The following is a 16,396-nucleotide window of genomic DNA, read 5'->3' as shown; positions in this document are numbered from 1 at the left end:
TTATCTGATAATGAATTATTATTTTTTGCAAAGAGGTAATTATTTTTCAAATTATTTTTTCTTATCACTGGCATGAAAATGTAGAGATTAGAAAAATAAGCCGTGTACCTTGGAAGAGTCAATTGAACTACTTGAGCAAAAGAAATTATACGTGAAAGTTCTTATTCATTTATTTATCAACAAAAGACAATTTCATTCAGAAAAAAAAGTATTTTATTCTAGAAGCAAAAATATACTTAGCAGATATAATTCCAATTAAATATTTAACTCTATTAAAAAAAATAGTCAAGATTACACAATTTTAGAAGACTAGATATAATTATTGTTCTTATTCTTTTTATGGCATCTATTTACAAAAAATGTTCTGGAGATTTTAATTTAGATATTCTTGCTCTTGCAAAAAATGTTGCATTTATCGCCTAATATTGTGGAATAAAGATTATATCTCATAGTTGCTCAAGCCATAAAAAAAGGAATTATTAAACAAATAAAGGGGTTAACGTGAATACGCATAACACCTTCACTTTCACGATAAAAAAAAACAGATCAAACTTCACAACGCAATTTCCATTTGAAATTTCTACTCGTAGGAATCTTAAGGAAATTAGTATAATTATTCGCACTACTTTAGGAACGGAATGACTAGTTTAACGAGCATTTAAATTTTTTATGAAGCCTACTGATGAAATTAAAACCTAATTTTGTTGTAAGCAATTCTTTGAAAAATCGTATAAATTTCATGAACTTGTAATTTCATGATTTCAAGTTGTCTTGAAAAATAGATTTGAAATTAGAATTATTGTTTTAATTGATATTTACGGTGGAAAATCAAAAATGACTTAATTGTTTCTGAAAAACATCAATCAATTATGAATCAACATAAAAATTGATAAGACGAATTTTTTTAAATTAAAAAAGTAAATTCACCTTTATTTTTACTGTTTGAAATGGAAAAGATTTCAATTATCCTAAACCCTTCAAACTGACTTGTTTAAAAAAATTACGAAATAAAAAGTAATTTTCAATAAGAAATATTTAAAAATAAAAAAGTATTCTTTAGTAACTTGAAATTGAAACAAATCCAAGCTTCATCTAAAACTATAAAAAAAATTAGTTAGGAAGTATTGTGATATTAAAAAAATTTTTTACGCGAATCCTTAACAATTTCTATTACTTGAAGTAAATACAATTGTAGAGAAGTTAACAACTTTTTAATTGGCCATCATACTTTTCGAAATTCAACTATTTCAATTTCAATTACAAAATGCAGAATTCTAAAATTGTAAACATTAAAAATGAACGAACTCTTTTAATTGTGCAATAGAGATTTTTTAACTGAGCTTAAAATTTTGAATTTTCTGGGACATTTTTCGAATAAAGAAATTTAGTATTCAATGCCCGGTTCTAAAATCTGCTCATTTTTAATGCCTGAATTTGAAAAATTATTGTGTTTATTTTTTATTGTTTTGAATTTATTCTGGAGGCATTTAATTAAAAATTGGTTAATTGCAAATTAAACTGAAAATTATCAAATTACCAAGTCTTTTATTTTGTTACTCTACGATTTCGAAGAACTTTAGAAAGAAGAAATTGTTGTAATTTGAAAATTGAAATATGAAAATTGAATAATGCATTTTTCTATATTTTTAAATATTTTCCATTTAAAATTCCTTCTGATTTTAAACATTTTTTAGCATAATTTTATTTCAAATGTTTATAACTGAAAATTTTTCCACTTTAAATGGTAAAAAATAAAAGTGAATTTATATGCTTCCTAATTAAATTGTCTAAATTTAAAAATTTTAGTTTGAAGGTTTTGAATCGTGAGAGCTTCTCATTGACATGTTTTTTTAATTTAAAATCATCCAATTTTAAATTTTCTATTCAGAAATGATAAAAGTTCAATTCCTTACCATGCCATTCGAAATATTGGCCTTTTCCAACATTTTACCCATATAAAATATTTTGAATTAGAATTTTATCAATTAATAATCATTTCATATATTTCTCTTAAATTTTAAACGCTTTAAATTCGAAATTATCAAGAACAAATGATTTCCACTCCCTATTAATTAATTTTATGTTGTTACTTTATAACAAAACAAGTGAAATAAAAGAATAATATAATCTCAATTTTTTGTTGCATCATCTTTGAATTGTAATTCTATTCAGAAATCACGAAGACAATTTTGCTGTCACATGCTGAAAGAAAGAGTAATCTGACAGCTTAAATCTTGAAAGTAACATAGAAATTACTAATTGTTGATTGTGTACATGAATCAAATTAGAGAACCTATGACCTAAATTCATCTCACGAATACAGAGTTTTTCAATAATTTTCACTGAATAAATTAAAGTAAATATAATCAAATTCTTTTCAAACGTTTTAAATTTGGAAGGCGATTTAATCTGAAACAAGAATAGAATTCAGTAAAGGAGGATTGCAGTAATAGAAATTGGCAAAGTCAAACAGACTACATGTTTTCCATTTCAAATATATTCGTACCTTCTAAATTCTTTTGAAATTTTTTACTGAATATATTAACCAAATTAGATTCTTGGCAAGCATTCAAAATCGATAACGATTTTTCTCTTGTCGAAGAAATAAGCTATTCTTCTTATTCTAATTATTTTTCTGATCCTAATTTTTTCCCAAAATTTTTGCAAAACAATTTTTTAATTTCAAAAAGCCAAATTTTATTCAATTAATCCTTCTGTTTCGTTATTTTTGAAATATGAAATCAAGTTGTGGAATTTATGGCAATAGAATTACAGTAAGAATGTCCAGAAAATTTTACACCTCTAGAATTTTACTGCTTGTGTGTCTTTGTGGTTCGAATTAAATATAATTATTTCCCTGTAGTTGGTTTACGAAATGTTGATCATTAAAGAACTAATGTGAAATAGAGCAAATACAAACAAAAAGTTTATTTTAACTTACAAGTCTTGAAGTTAGAAATCAAAACTAGGGAAAACCTGAAAATCATGGAAAATTTATGGAATTTTTCATCTCAGGGAAAATCAGAGGAAAGTCAGGGATTTTGAGAAAATTCCCTTTTATCTCAAATCACGTTTTACTCACTGTTTTAAGATAGAGTTATTAGACTCACTTTTTAAAAGTCAGTTTTCTCGCTTTTAATTAAATAAATTATCCCGAGGGTATATACCAATTTCTAAGTTTTCTAGAATAATTTGAAATATTTTAGATTATTTAACAAATTTCAAGGAATTTTCAAGAACTTTTAAAAGTTGCAATATATTCCATAATACTGAAAAAATGGAAATATTTTAGCGTTTTTTTGACATTCTAAGGTATTTTTAAGAGATCTAAAAATGTTCAACAAAGTTATAAAGATTTAAATGACGTTTAGAGGTTGGAAAAAATTGGTATGGAGTTTTAAAGGTTTAAGGATATTTTAAAAGATTCAAAGGGTTTTATAAGATTTCTGAAATTTTAATAATTTTGAGTTTTAGGGAGTTTTAAAATATTGATCACCGGATTTCACAGAATTCCATGGGATTTTATAATTTCTTTTATGAAATGCAGAGAATTTATTCACAAGAAGTAAGAGATTTCGTAGGATTTCGATTTTTTGATATTTCAAGGTATTTACGAATATTTTAATTAGTTTGAAATATTTTAGGGTATTTTAAAAGATTCCAAAGAATTTTCAAATGAATTTCACTTGAAGGAATTGCAAAAGAATTTTTAAGATTTTAAGCTATTCTTACAAATTCGAAGGAATTTTCAAGAACTTTACATTGTTTAAATCATTTTAGAGGATTTGGCATATTTTAAGGCATTTTTGAAAGATTTTAATAATTTAAAGTGATTCCGAAAGATTTTTAAGATTTTAGGGTACTTTTAGTTGTTACAAGTAACTTTTGGAAGCTTCAACGACATTATTTTTAATACAATTTCACGGGATTTCATAATATTTTAATGGATTTTAAAGAATTTATTCAATAGAAATGAGGGATTTTGTAGGATTTCCAAGACTTAAAAGATTTTCAAACTTCGTTTACAATTTATTCGAATTCATTTGGAATTCACCCGGAATTCTTATTAATTCATCCTGAATTCTTTAAGATATTTGGATTTCTTTGGAATTCTCTTGAATTTATTAAATTCACTTAAATTCCTCTTATGTCACTCAATTCTTCTTAAATTCATGGATTTTTGAAACTTTTTTTAGTTTTTACTTAACTCGTCCTCATGTCTTATTCTTTTTAGGATTTTCATCAAATTCATATGAATTTATCATGAATTCTTTAGGTGACTTTTTGAATTTTATTATATTACAATTTTAGGAATTTAAATTAAACATGTTTAACTTCATTTATAAAAGATTTTATGTATATTAGCAATGCTACAAGATTAAAATTTTGCCCGTTGAATATTTATGGCTAGGGGACATGAAAAGTTAATCCGGGAAAAGAGAAGGAATTTAAAAAATAAAGTTCTCGAATATTTTATAATATTACTAAATTAAAAATTCTAGATTATTGAAATTATTGACAGTTTTTATTATAAGTGAATTTGAATATTCCCTCATTCAAACAATTAACAAAAGTTTGTTTGAAAAAAATGATTGATTTAGTAAAAATATAACGATTTAATTTCCATTTAGTTATTTTAAAAAACGGAAAGGGGATAGACTAGTGGAAAATATTGTCATGATAATATTTTTTTAAAATGTGAATGTTTTAAATTCAGGATTTTGTTAGTTTAAGGAATTTTATAGTGTCTATTGTTTTATAATACGTCAATTTTCAGTCGGAAATTTTCAAATTCGGTCAACGGTTAGAGAATTTTCCAAACCAGAGTTTTTATATTTCAGCAATTTAATCATTTCTGTAATTTGAAAATCGTTAATATTAAAAACTCTCAGGGTTTTTCCAACTCGGGATTTTTATATTCCGGCTATTTTGTCATTTCGGTAAATTCTTATTTAGAAAATTTCATTTTTCGGAATTGTTCAGTCATCCCAAAAAATAAGTCCGTTTTCTATATTTGATAAGACCATCGCATCGCACCAAACCATCAAGTGCTCATCACTCTTTTCTTCTTCAAAAATCAGCAAAAAGCGACACAAAGCTCGTCTGATTCCATGCCACCTCTTTTAATGTTTAACTCACTATGCAACAAAAAAAGGATCATAAATGACTGAAAAAAGTACAATCACACATTCTTCGTGATTCATCTGCATTTGACCTTCATCGACTTCGAAAAATCTATTCAGTCAAGTTTGGTTCTGTGAAAAAGAAAAAGTGACAAGCTATTGTTTTCTAGATAGTCGAACAAAAGGTGAACATGATCGCGACTGAACTCTTCCGCATCCTCGGCCCTGTTTTCCTGCGAAATGCTCTTGGTAAAGGCGGAGCTGGGGGAGGCGGGGGCGGAGGATCAAAAGAAGGCAGTGGGACAACGGTGACACTGGCAGGTCCAGTTTTCGATGACGATTTCGATGATGACTCAATTTCATCAAAATCTGGTATAAGCGAAGGTGGCTCTAAAGTCAAAGTTGACTTTGCAACATTTCCACCTGATGAAGATGATTTAGAAGACATAGATACTTCCACCAAAGCGTCTGAAGATGAAGTAGAAGACATGAGTACTTCCAGAAAAGCGTCGGACAATCCGTCTTCTGCAAGGATCATTGATAATTTAATTACAACGACAGAAGATTCATCTTGATTATTTATTTAATATTTAGCTTTGAGAAATTTGAGCTTTCACAATCAGTTTAAGACTATCTGAACTAGCTAGTTGAAACTACCTTTCTCTGTCTTTCACTTTCAGTTGGTTGCACTTTCTGAAATTTTTAGTAGTTAAAGTTAAAGGAAAATTCCATTCAAAATTTTATTTCTTAATAAGGTTACATTTCCATGAAAGTGACATTTTCAAAATCTGTAAAAAGTCTATGGAATTTGTATGCAATTTTGATAGATCTTCTACCAACTATTGAGAAAATTTTTAACAGTGATTGAATAAGGTGGTCCAGAAAAAGTTTTTTTTTTACAGAGAGAAACGATTCCCCCTATTGTGTGAGGTTACCGAAAAAATAAATTAAGTTTTTTAAAACTACGTAAAGCAACTATTTATCGTCGATTTTTTATCAATGGAAGTTCAGTCATCTCTTAAGGAATGTTCCAAAAATAATTTTCACCCAATAACTTTTAATTTTTTCCTCTCTGAACTACTTGTTTTATTTATTTAAATAAAACTTTTTCTCATGCAAACCGTGAATGTCTATTATGTTTTTGATTAAATTATTCAATTCATGATTATGAAGAGTTCGATTTTTTGTTAAACACATTTTTTGTTTGTAAATAATTTGTATTCATATAATATTTCTTTCTCAAACCTTGAGAAAGTTAGTATTTAATGGAATTTTGTACACTCTGAGTCGTCAAAATACCTTCTTATTCAGTGTTTGTTTATTTCAGAAATAATATTCTATTTATTGCTTAAGAAATTTATTTTATTTAAAGAATTTTTTCTCGAACTTTCCCATTAAAAGTTACAAGTGAATAATTATTTTTTGTTTAAATACAGTGAAACTCTTCAATAGCCATCCCTTCTATAGCCCTTCTGATAATCAACGTCGTGCCGCAGATAGGTGTAACAGGAGCTGCACGGGGTATTCAGACGAGCACTCAGACGTTAACAAACAAAAGCGGAGCGGGCTATAATGAGTTAGTTACCACCCGCCGTCAGCCCCAAAATCGACGCTATAGAATAGTTTCACTGTAATTGCAAATTGTCTTTCACAACAAATAATAAACTTGAAATTCATTATTTCTATGATTTACCTTATAAATTTCAACTTATCACAATTGACAGGGGAAAAAATTGTTTAAAAATCGAGAATGTGCTAAAAAAACAACATTTTTACTCGAACCGAAAAAATCCGACTATTCGTACCGAAGTATCGGTATACGTAGCAAAGGATTAAAAAATATTTTATTATCAATATTTTTTAATTGTAACATTACTTTCAGAAAACAATAACTTTTCATGATTTAATGACAAACCGATACAAATATAAATCTATTGAAAAAGTTCAAAATAACGTTAAACCAACAATATACATGTAATATAACTATAATCTAATTCATAAACTTTATCAATTATGTCGCATGTATTTTCACGAATAATTATCATTTATGCTGAAAATTTTTTATTTTTTTATTTTCCGGGCACAATACAAGAGTGTTGGAGGCGAAGGAGTCAACATTAAACTTACAGATTGAAAATTATGCTTTCAACATTCCTTAGGACGTGAATAAATTTAAATTTATAAACAGTTTATAAAAAGTAGTTGCTGTTGTCAGGTGTTCCATTATTTTCTCATTATTTTCCATTTAAAATCCCATGCTAGTTTTAAAGGAGAAAACAAAGGATTTTTTTCTTTGAGAACCTCAAAAAGAAGGGGGCTTTAACATCAAAAACTTGGTTTCAATGTATTTTTGGACAACCCTAGCTGATAAAATTGTCTTGGAATATGCATACCTCTGGTATCATAATTTTTTTTTCAACTCCATAAAATTATTTAAAAATATATGTTTCAATCAACACTCTTATTGTCCAAGAATAAATCCAAGAATAAATTTATCGAACTTTCAGAACAATTCCTTACAAGTTTGCAGGATTTCTGGACAATACAATATTTTCACATTGTTTCATTTATCTTACTTAAATTTTTGTAATCCTTCTTTAATATTTTTTTTGCGCAGAATCCAGATAATCATGGACATTTATTTGTTCTCTAACGAAAGTTTCTCAAAGAAAAATTCAGCTAGGAAATTTTTGCCCCTTATCTTTCTCTTTTTCTTCTCATACTCAAGATAAAAATCTTGACTCTTAGGATCTCCGTACATTCAAGACTGCTACGGAGTTTTTCATTTTTCTTGAATCACCGTACTTTTCTCTTTCTTTGTTCTACGTTCTCCTTTTTTTCATTTGCAACATTTAAGTCTTCCTACCTCTTGTAGCAATTACACAACCTAGCCAAAGCGTAACGACAGGACAATGACAGACAGTAATAATAGTAAAATGTATCGATAATTTTCACTAGATTATAATGACAGCGAACAATCAACTTTCTCGCATAGTACACCAATTGTATCTTATACTTAGATGTATATTCTGAATCCTGTAAGTATGTGATTATAAAAAAGGCAGTTAAGATCCTGAGACAATAAATATTTATGTTCTTATTTGTAACTTATTCCTTCCAAGAACAACGACGATATTCTTAGTGAATTGTGCAACGATCCTGGGTACAATGGATTTCTCAAATATATTGATGAGAGGATCTTCGTAAGGGACATTCATCTCAAGGAAAAGGAACTGATCCAGGATGGCTCTCCTTAGGGACAATGTGATTGGTTGTTATTTTTAATCGATTAACTTTTCAATCCTTGCTATTGTCTTCCACTTTTGTTTCTCAATTTTCATTTCGTTCATTTTTTCGATTTTTCTTTCTATTTTGAAAAGAACCAAAAAAAACATTTTCTGAAACTTGTGGAAAAATAATTGAGAATCTATTAGTCAGTTGAGAGTCTCAAAATTATGTACGATAACCAAACTTGATAATCTAAGATACTGATAATTCAATTATCGTTAGAAGCTTGGGAGAAAGTCAATAGATAAGTACAACTGGAAATCCATTGGAATGTTACATTGTATCGAGAACTATTTGAAAAACAAACAAATAATATAAGTGCGATCCTGGCTTTCATTAATAAAGTGTATACTTTATATTCTCAATTCAGCACATACAACTTTCTCTTTCGCGAAAAATGTTTAGTATGATTTATTTGTTTATTCAAGGGAATAAATTTCAAAAAAAAAGTTTATTTTTATTTTTCTACAAGTTCTGCGAGTATTTGATTTTTTTCAAAATTACACCAAATATTGTCTCTTTTTCTCAAAATCTATTTCTTCGAAGTGAAACATCGTGAAAGTACTCAAGACGATACACATGATGCATCCCTCTTTAATCAAACGGGACTCAGACTTAATTATGATCAAAAAATTGTGTTGATTCATCTACTCATCATCTGAACTGCCAGTATTTTAATTCATTTTTGTGATTACCGGTACTTAATTTTCGACATAAAAATTAATCGCTTGTCGGAAGACAAAATTTGCATATTAGAACAGAATTCTGCAAGTGTAATAATAAATGTTACCAAAGTAAATATCCAATAACGACAATATCACTTTCGCTTATCGATTTGAAGATATCCTTTAATCCTTCTTATGTAAAAGAATTCTAATGAATCGTTTCTTATTTGTACGCGATTGAAATTGAATAAGAAATCATTTTTTTTTTTAAATTTAATTCAAGCATAATGTGAAATATGTTTATTTTTTATTTTTCCAGTTGTTAAAATTGAATTTAACTTTTTCGGAATTTCAGAAAAATATTCTGAATAAATTTGAGAATAGATAAATTGTATTTTTTGTATATTTTGCATATATGTGTACAATATTAATCCGTGCATAAGGTCATAAATATTCTTTAGGTACTTGTCATTTCTATCTCTAACATTTTTCTTTTATTTCATTTTATGTAATTAACCTTATTATTAAAACCATAACTATGAGACGTTGTATGTTTCTTAACATTTCTGAGTGTATTTATTTTCATTTGTTATCTTGTGTGTGTCTAAAAATAGTATCAATTTCTGATGTTGGTATGCCTGTCTCTTTTCGAAAAGAAAATCAATTAAATATCTTTAGTGTCTCTAGAGTTGAAAAATATCAGTCATTTGATGCACTTTCTAAAAAATTAATTTAATTTATAATAACCTAAGTAAAAAAAGTACAATTGGGATCTCATTGTATTCTTCGATGAAGTCCCGATAATGTACTAAGTATGAGACAAATTAGCACTTAAGTAACAAATTTTCTTTGAAATTGGAAAGGTTCAATTGGGAAAAAAAGTACAAGAAAAAAGAAGTATTTATGAAAGTCCCGTTTGATTTTTTTAAAATGTGGCCAAGCCCTAAATAATTTTTGTGTAAAAAGTAATAGAATTGTTTCCATCTATTTTTATTGGAACTTTTAAAAGTGTTAATGGGATTTTTATCCTAAAAGGTACTTCTGAAATAGGACTAAGGTACAAAAAGTATCAGAATATTCTGCAGCTCATCAAGGCTTCTTTAGCTTCTTTAGAAAGAAAATGTAATTTTTCTAAAACTTTTGACGCAAAAATCATTTAGGACTTACAAAGTTTCAAGAATAATGAAGTGGGACCTTTTCAGTATTTCTGTTTCCAAAAAATCCTACATAGAAAAAGTTGAGTGGGACTTTTCTGGCACTTTTTCGACACTCGTGAAAATTAAAAAAATTTTTTTAATTTCTAGTCGTTTTTTGCAAAAATTAAGGAGAAGAAAGCTAAAACTTTCGTGGTACTTTTTTCTGAAACAAGTTCTATTGAAAATAAGGAATATATATTAAACGGAACTTTTTCCGTACTTTTTTCAATGTTTGGACTTTCAGAAAATTTAAAGAAAACTTAGAACTTGAAGACTGATTTGTCTCATACCTAGTGATTTCATTATTTCGACATATTATTTTATGGTAAAAATTTTAAAAGAACATGTATTTCACAGTTTCCTTAGGAAAAATCTAAGTTTTGTTATAACTATTCCAAAATTACCTGCAAGTTTTCAAAAATGGACAAAAACTTTTTTTAAATGCAATATTTTTCTAATCATAATTGGTATTTGGGATTTTCTTATTTTATTTAATGTGGAAATTCTTCATCTTTCCATCGATCCTATTTTTGTTATTTCAAAAATGAAAAATATCATCTATTTATTTAAAATTATTGGAAGTAGATTTTTTAGACCACACTTTTGACATTTTTATTGTCGATTTGAGAATTCTCATTTAGGCATTGATTATTTGTAACAAACACCATTTTTTTAAACTGCGATATACGGGCTCCTTTATTATTATCACACAATAATGTATCCCAGTACTACATCAGTATGAAAACATGACCTTCGCTTTTCTTGAAATTTTACCTGACTGGAAATGTAATTTGTCTTATTTTTTCAAATTATATCCAAAAACATCATAATTTAAAAATAAATTTGAAAAATAATGCTAACTTCCTTGCAGGATGTGAATCCCGAGGCGGAAAATCAAGTCAGTGACATTGGAGGAGATCATCAAGAATCAGCAGCAGAATCTCAAAACAACGAAGTTCGAGTTCAATTTGCAGACGATGCACCGAGAGATGCAGCAAGCGAAGCTTCAGAACCCGCACTCGCACCCTTAGAAGATATTGAAGTCAGTGATGATGAAAACAGAAATAAAAGGTTCCTCAACTTTGGTGGTATCAGTGGCGGAACTGATGGTGCAGCCGCTGGAGGCGGAAGTGGTGCTGGATCCGGCAATTTCCTCTTCGATATCATCAGAGTGAGTCCAAACCGCAATCTTATTTTTAAATCTGAAAATTTCAGGATCATAAATCTCAATTATTAATCAGATGATTGAAAAACCCCTTTCCTTCTAGTGACATCAAACCTGCAAAAAAAAAACGAAAATGAAACTAGACTCACTATCCTACCTCTGGCTGAATAATCGTGATTATTAGCTTCTATAAAATGTGTGCCAAAGTGAGTCTCGAGTACTTGCGTACAAATTACGAAAAACAGTTGCATCTAAAAGGATAGGGTGTCAAGGTGAACATTTAGCTCGATTTATGGGCATCGAATTCTAATTGATTCGCGTATTTGAGAAGGACTTCTAAGTTCTTTTTGATCTGTTTTTTCAATTTGTATCTCAGAGTGCCTACCAGATGGATGATTTTAAATTCTTCATGATTTCGAACAGGTTTAAAACATTTAATGAAATTTCTAAATATCTTTAAATATTTCGAAGATTTTTTTTAATTAAATTTTTCCTTTAAAAAATGTCTCCTCCTTTCGCTCCCCTGTAAAACAAACCACGGAACTCTCGATTGCCGGAAGAGTGCTTTCCCATTAAGCTACTAGAGAGAACTAGAGAAGAATCCTTTTTCAGAAATACATATCATCATTTTTTCTCGAAATAATCTTCTTTTTTCGATACGCTTTTTTAGACAAAAATTAATTTTTTTAAATTTTCATTCATAGCTCCGTGTAGTCTGTAAAGACTTTAAGGAATTCTGTTATTCTCTGATGATAACACAGATTCTTTGAAAGATTTAGAAGACTTCTGTTTAAGAATGGGAATTTTAAAAAAGAATGATAATTCTGAGTTAAAAAATCAGATAATTTTTGGTCATAAGAACTACAATTCTGATTCTGGACAGTGAATTTCCTAAAATTATTATAATTATTCTGAATTTGAACAGGCACCTTTTTTAGATTCCCTTATTCAAAATCAGAATAAAAACTATTTTACAATATTTCCGTTCCATATAAAAATTTTTCTGTTCCGAGGCAAATAATAAATTCTTAATAAATTTACCTTTCTAAAACTCAAAATTAGATCAATGTCTAAATTATAATTCTTTAAAGAAATTCTCCCATCTAAGTCCCAATTACATTTATTTCCAAAAAGTCCATGTGCCAATTTAGAGTAATAATTATTTACATTTTTTGTTATAATTCAGAGATATAGTAACTACTTGTTTCCCTGTGAATGAGGAATTTTCAAAATATGACAAATTCTAAGTTGGAAATTACTAAAATTACTTTCCAACATTTCCCGTTTCTTGTCAAAAATCACCTATTCCAAACAAAATTAGAATTCGTCACGAAATTCCCTGGTCCAAAGATAAAATTATGACTGTACGGAAATTTGTTCCTGATATTTCATTTATGAATAAAATAATAACATTTCCTATTATAATTTAGAAATACAGTCATTCTTTTTTTCACAATTTGAAAAGGAAAGTTCCAGATTGTAATTAATTCTGACTTTGAACAGGAGTTTTTTTTAGTTCGCTCATTCTGAATTGTAAATGAAATTCTTTTCCAAAATTCCGGCTCCATATCATAAATTCCCTGTTTCGATTCACAATCACATTAATTTTCAAAAACTTCTTTCAGGTCAGAATTATATTTCTTTATAAAATTTTCTATTTTAATTCAGGAATATAGTAGAAAGGAATGTTCAAAATCTGAAGAATTTTGACATGGAACAACAATTCTTTGTGTATTTACTTGTTATAATTTACTACTAAAATTATTTTCAAAAATCTTCCGTTCCGTGACAAACAATTACTTGTTCCAAGATAAAATTATAATTCTTTGCGGGAATTTTTTATACTTAATTTAATAATTTCCCGTCCAAACTCAAAATTGTATTTTCTTTTAGAAAATTTCCTATACCAAGTCACAATTAAAATCATTTCCGAAATTCCAATTTCAAATCAGAAATATATTTATTCACAAAATTTTCTATGATAATTCAGAATACAGAATTAGAATTAAAATTTCGTTCAAAGATATCCGTTCCATTTAAAAACATCTTTGTTCCAAGTTAAATAATAATCAACAAAAAATATCATTTTTTACATAATTTCCTGTTCTGAAGTGAACCTAATAATAATTATAATTTAAATTATTTGCGAAATTACTTGTTCAGAGGTCAAAATTATAATTCTTCACGGGAATTTCTTGGCCTAATGTTCAAAATTTTATTTATTTACAGAAATTGTAAAAAGAATTTTGTTTAATTCTCTTCTTCGAAATCAGCATAAAAATTCTTGAAAAAACTCCCGTTCCAAAGTCCTGTCCCAAAGTCACAATTCTAATTCTTTGCAGAAAAATCTCTTGTCTCAATTATGAAAATTCTTTACTGAAATCCCATCTCCCAATCTCAAAATTATAATTTTTTTATAAAATCCACTTGTGCAAATTTTGAATTATAATTCTTTTAGAAAATTCATCGTTTCAACTCAGAAATAAAGTAATAAAATATTATAAAAACACTTTTAATTTGCATACTAGTCCATACGAGAGAGAAATGCCAGTCAGTGAATCACTTTTCCGGTCATTTCCTGGTTTTCCCGATTTCTCCGTCAGGTAGATACTCTGTATTGAAATTTGATCATTCGGTTTTCGATATTTCGGATATTTCGATTTTCGATAATTAAGTAATCGATCCAAATAAAATAGTTTTAATATCTTTTCCGATTGAGTCAGCAAAGAAAGTTATAAATTAGCGAAGGAAGTACAGACAGATTTTGCAGACAGAAGACGGTGAAAGTCGACATTCTAAACTAAATAGCCATATTAGCAGTCCGGTTTTCGTTCCAAGGTTTTGTGACCTCATAGCTCGTATACCTGATCGTGCTTAAGAAGATGACTTATGCAGATCGCAAAAGCAACGCATGACTTCCTTCCAAACCTTGTCTCTAATTTTTTATGCAAATTCTCATAACTACTACTTAATAATTGAATTTTCTTTCTTCCCGACTGTAAAAGCAGGAATATTATTTTCTTAAAGCTTTGGAAAGTGGCTTCGTGTCCTAATTCAAACTCTTTTCCAGAATTACAAAAATACGTTAGGGTAGCTGCTCATCCGAAAAATTCCCTGACTTTTCCCTCATTTTCCTTGGCCAATTTTTCATTTATTTGACCAATAATATTCAAAGATCAGAATTTTAATCTTGTATCGTTCTTAAACTTGGCTTTTATAATCAGGCAAAAACAATGTTAGATTATCAACCAAAAACAACCGCATTTTCAACCGAATAATTAAATCTTTCACAAGACAGTTGGACTTTCAACAAATTTTGTATAAAAGTATTAATTTTGAACAAAAAAAGCAAACAAAAATAGTTAAATTGAACCGAAAAAGATCTTTTAGGTGAAAAATTAATTTTAAACTCATCAGTTGTATTTTTAATAAAAAAAAAGAAGTTTAAAACCCAAAAGATTAGCTTTCGACCAAAAAAGACGATTTTTTAGTTAAAAAAGAACAATTTCTAACAGAAAATGAAATAGTTACGCTTTCGGTTAAAAATAATGCTTTTTGACTAAAAAAGCAACATAGTTTTGTAACGACTTAGTTTAACTTTCAAGTAAATTCAAAATTAAAAAATCCAGACATATTTTCATTCTTGATTATATTCTTTGGGTGATCTACATTCTGCAATAATTAAATTTTAAAATAAAAGTATTCCTTTTCATTAAAAAACTAATTATTACTGAGAGTGATGAATTTTAAAGTCAAATGATGAATCTTCAATAATAAAAATGATTTTTCATTAAAGTAGTTTAACCTTTGACCAAGTTAATTAATTTTTAACAAATAAATCTAAATTCTTAACCAAAAAAGACACACATTAATCAAAACAGTTAATTCTTAACCAAACAATTGCAATTTTAATTTAAAGGAAAGGATATTTATAATGAAGAAGATAATGTTATACACAAAATCAAGATTTTTTAACTTTAAAAAATCAGTTTTAGACAAATAATAACAAAGTTACATTTTCAGTTAAAAATATTAATTTTAAGCCAAAAAAAGAATATTCAGCATAGTAGTTCAATTTTCAACAAAAAGTCACATTTTCTACTCGTAATATAATAGCTTATATTAACCCCAAAAAATATTTTTATTTAAAATACAAAACTGTTGAATTCAACCAAAAACACGAATTTTCCAAAAAACTTAATCGTATTTTCGACGAAGAAAGATTACAGTTGAATTTTTAACGCCTATTTTCGAATTTGTAACAAAAATTACAAATTATAAATAGACATAAACGGAAAATAAATTATTGACAAGAATGTTACATCAGGGTAGCGAATTGAAAAAATTGGAAATTACAATTATTTAAATCTATTTCAGTATCCTTGATAGTTATTTAAAGAGCCTCTCGTAAAACTTTCCTGACATGAGCGACATTTTTACCTGATTTCTTCGTGACCTTTCTGGAACTACGGCTACCCTCTCCTTAATTAAAAAAAAAATACTTTTTTAAAAAGATCATAGTAAAATATGAATTTTTTCCAGCTCATCTGCTAATTTATTGTCCATATTTAAGCTACCTAGTTTTTCAACCGTTATAGTTGTCAGTCCTATATAGACACACTACGTGTCGTAATTTTCGGACTTCTAAGAATTTATCAAACTTGCCTAGAAAAATTAATTTACTATGTTATTAACATTTTTAAAGTTGATCAAAAAATCGAGCATTAAGTCATATACAAATAATACCACTATGAACAAGCTAGCCTACAAGGAGCAAATATGTCGTTGCCAGTAATTTCGCTTGTCTCTCCTAGGATAAGCGGAACGAGTTTTTATGTGATATCTCGGTTGACGAGATTTATTAAATACCACTTATACTCGTTATTTTGATTTCAGAATGATTGAACGATATATTTTTCGATTTGGGGCAAGGGAGCGTCCATTAAGTACGTAGGAGTG

At 27.9% G+C, this 16,396-nt stretch overlaps 1 protein-coding gene across 1 annotated transcript in view; it reads left to right on the top strand.

The window, feature by feature from the left end:
* LOC117169945 (sal-like protein 3) overlaps window positions 1–16,396 on the top strand; it is an 88,692-nt gene that overhangs the window by 44,940 nt on the left and 27,356 nt on the right. The window contains exons 3-4 of the mRNA XM_033356455.1: window positions 5,294–5,650; window positions 11,144–11,443. Coding sequence (XP_033212346.1) covers window positions 5,294–5,650; window positions 11,144–11,443 — 657 coding nt within the window. The remainder of the gene's footprint in view (window positions 1–5,293; window positions 5,651–11,143; window positions 11,444–16,396) is intronic.

This window comes from Belonocnema kinseyi, chromosome 3 (assembly GCF_010883055.1).
Source record: "Belonocnema kinseyi isolate 2016_QV_RU_SX_M_011 chromosome 3, B_treatae_v1, whole genome shotgun sequence".
Classification (NCBI taxonomy): Eukaryota; Metazoa; Arthropoda; class Insecta; order Hymenoptera; family Cynipidae; genus Belonocnema; species Belonocnema kinseyi.
Note: the sequence above shows the minus strand (reverse complement) of the source record. Positions and strands in the feature narration are given on the sequence as shown.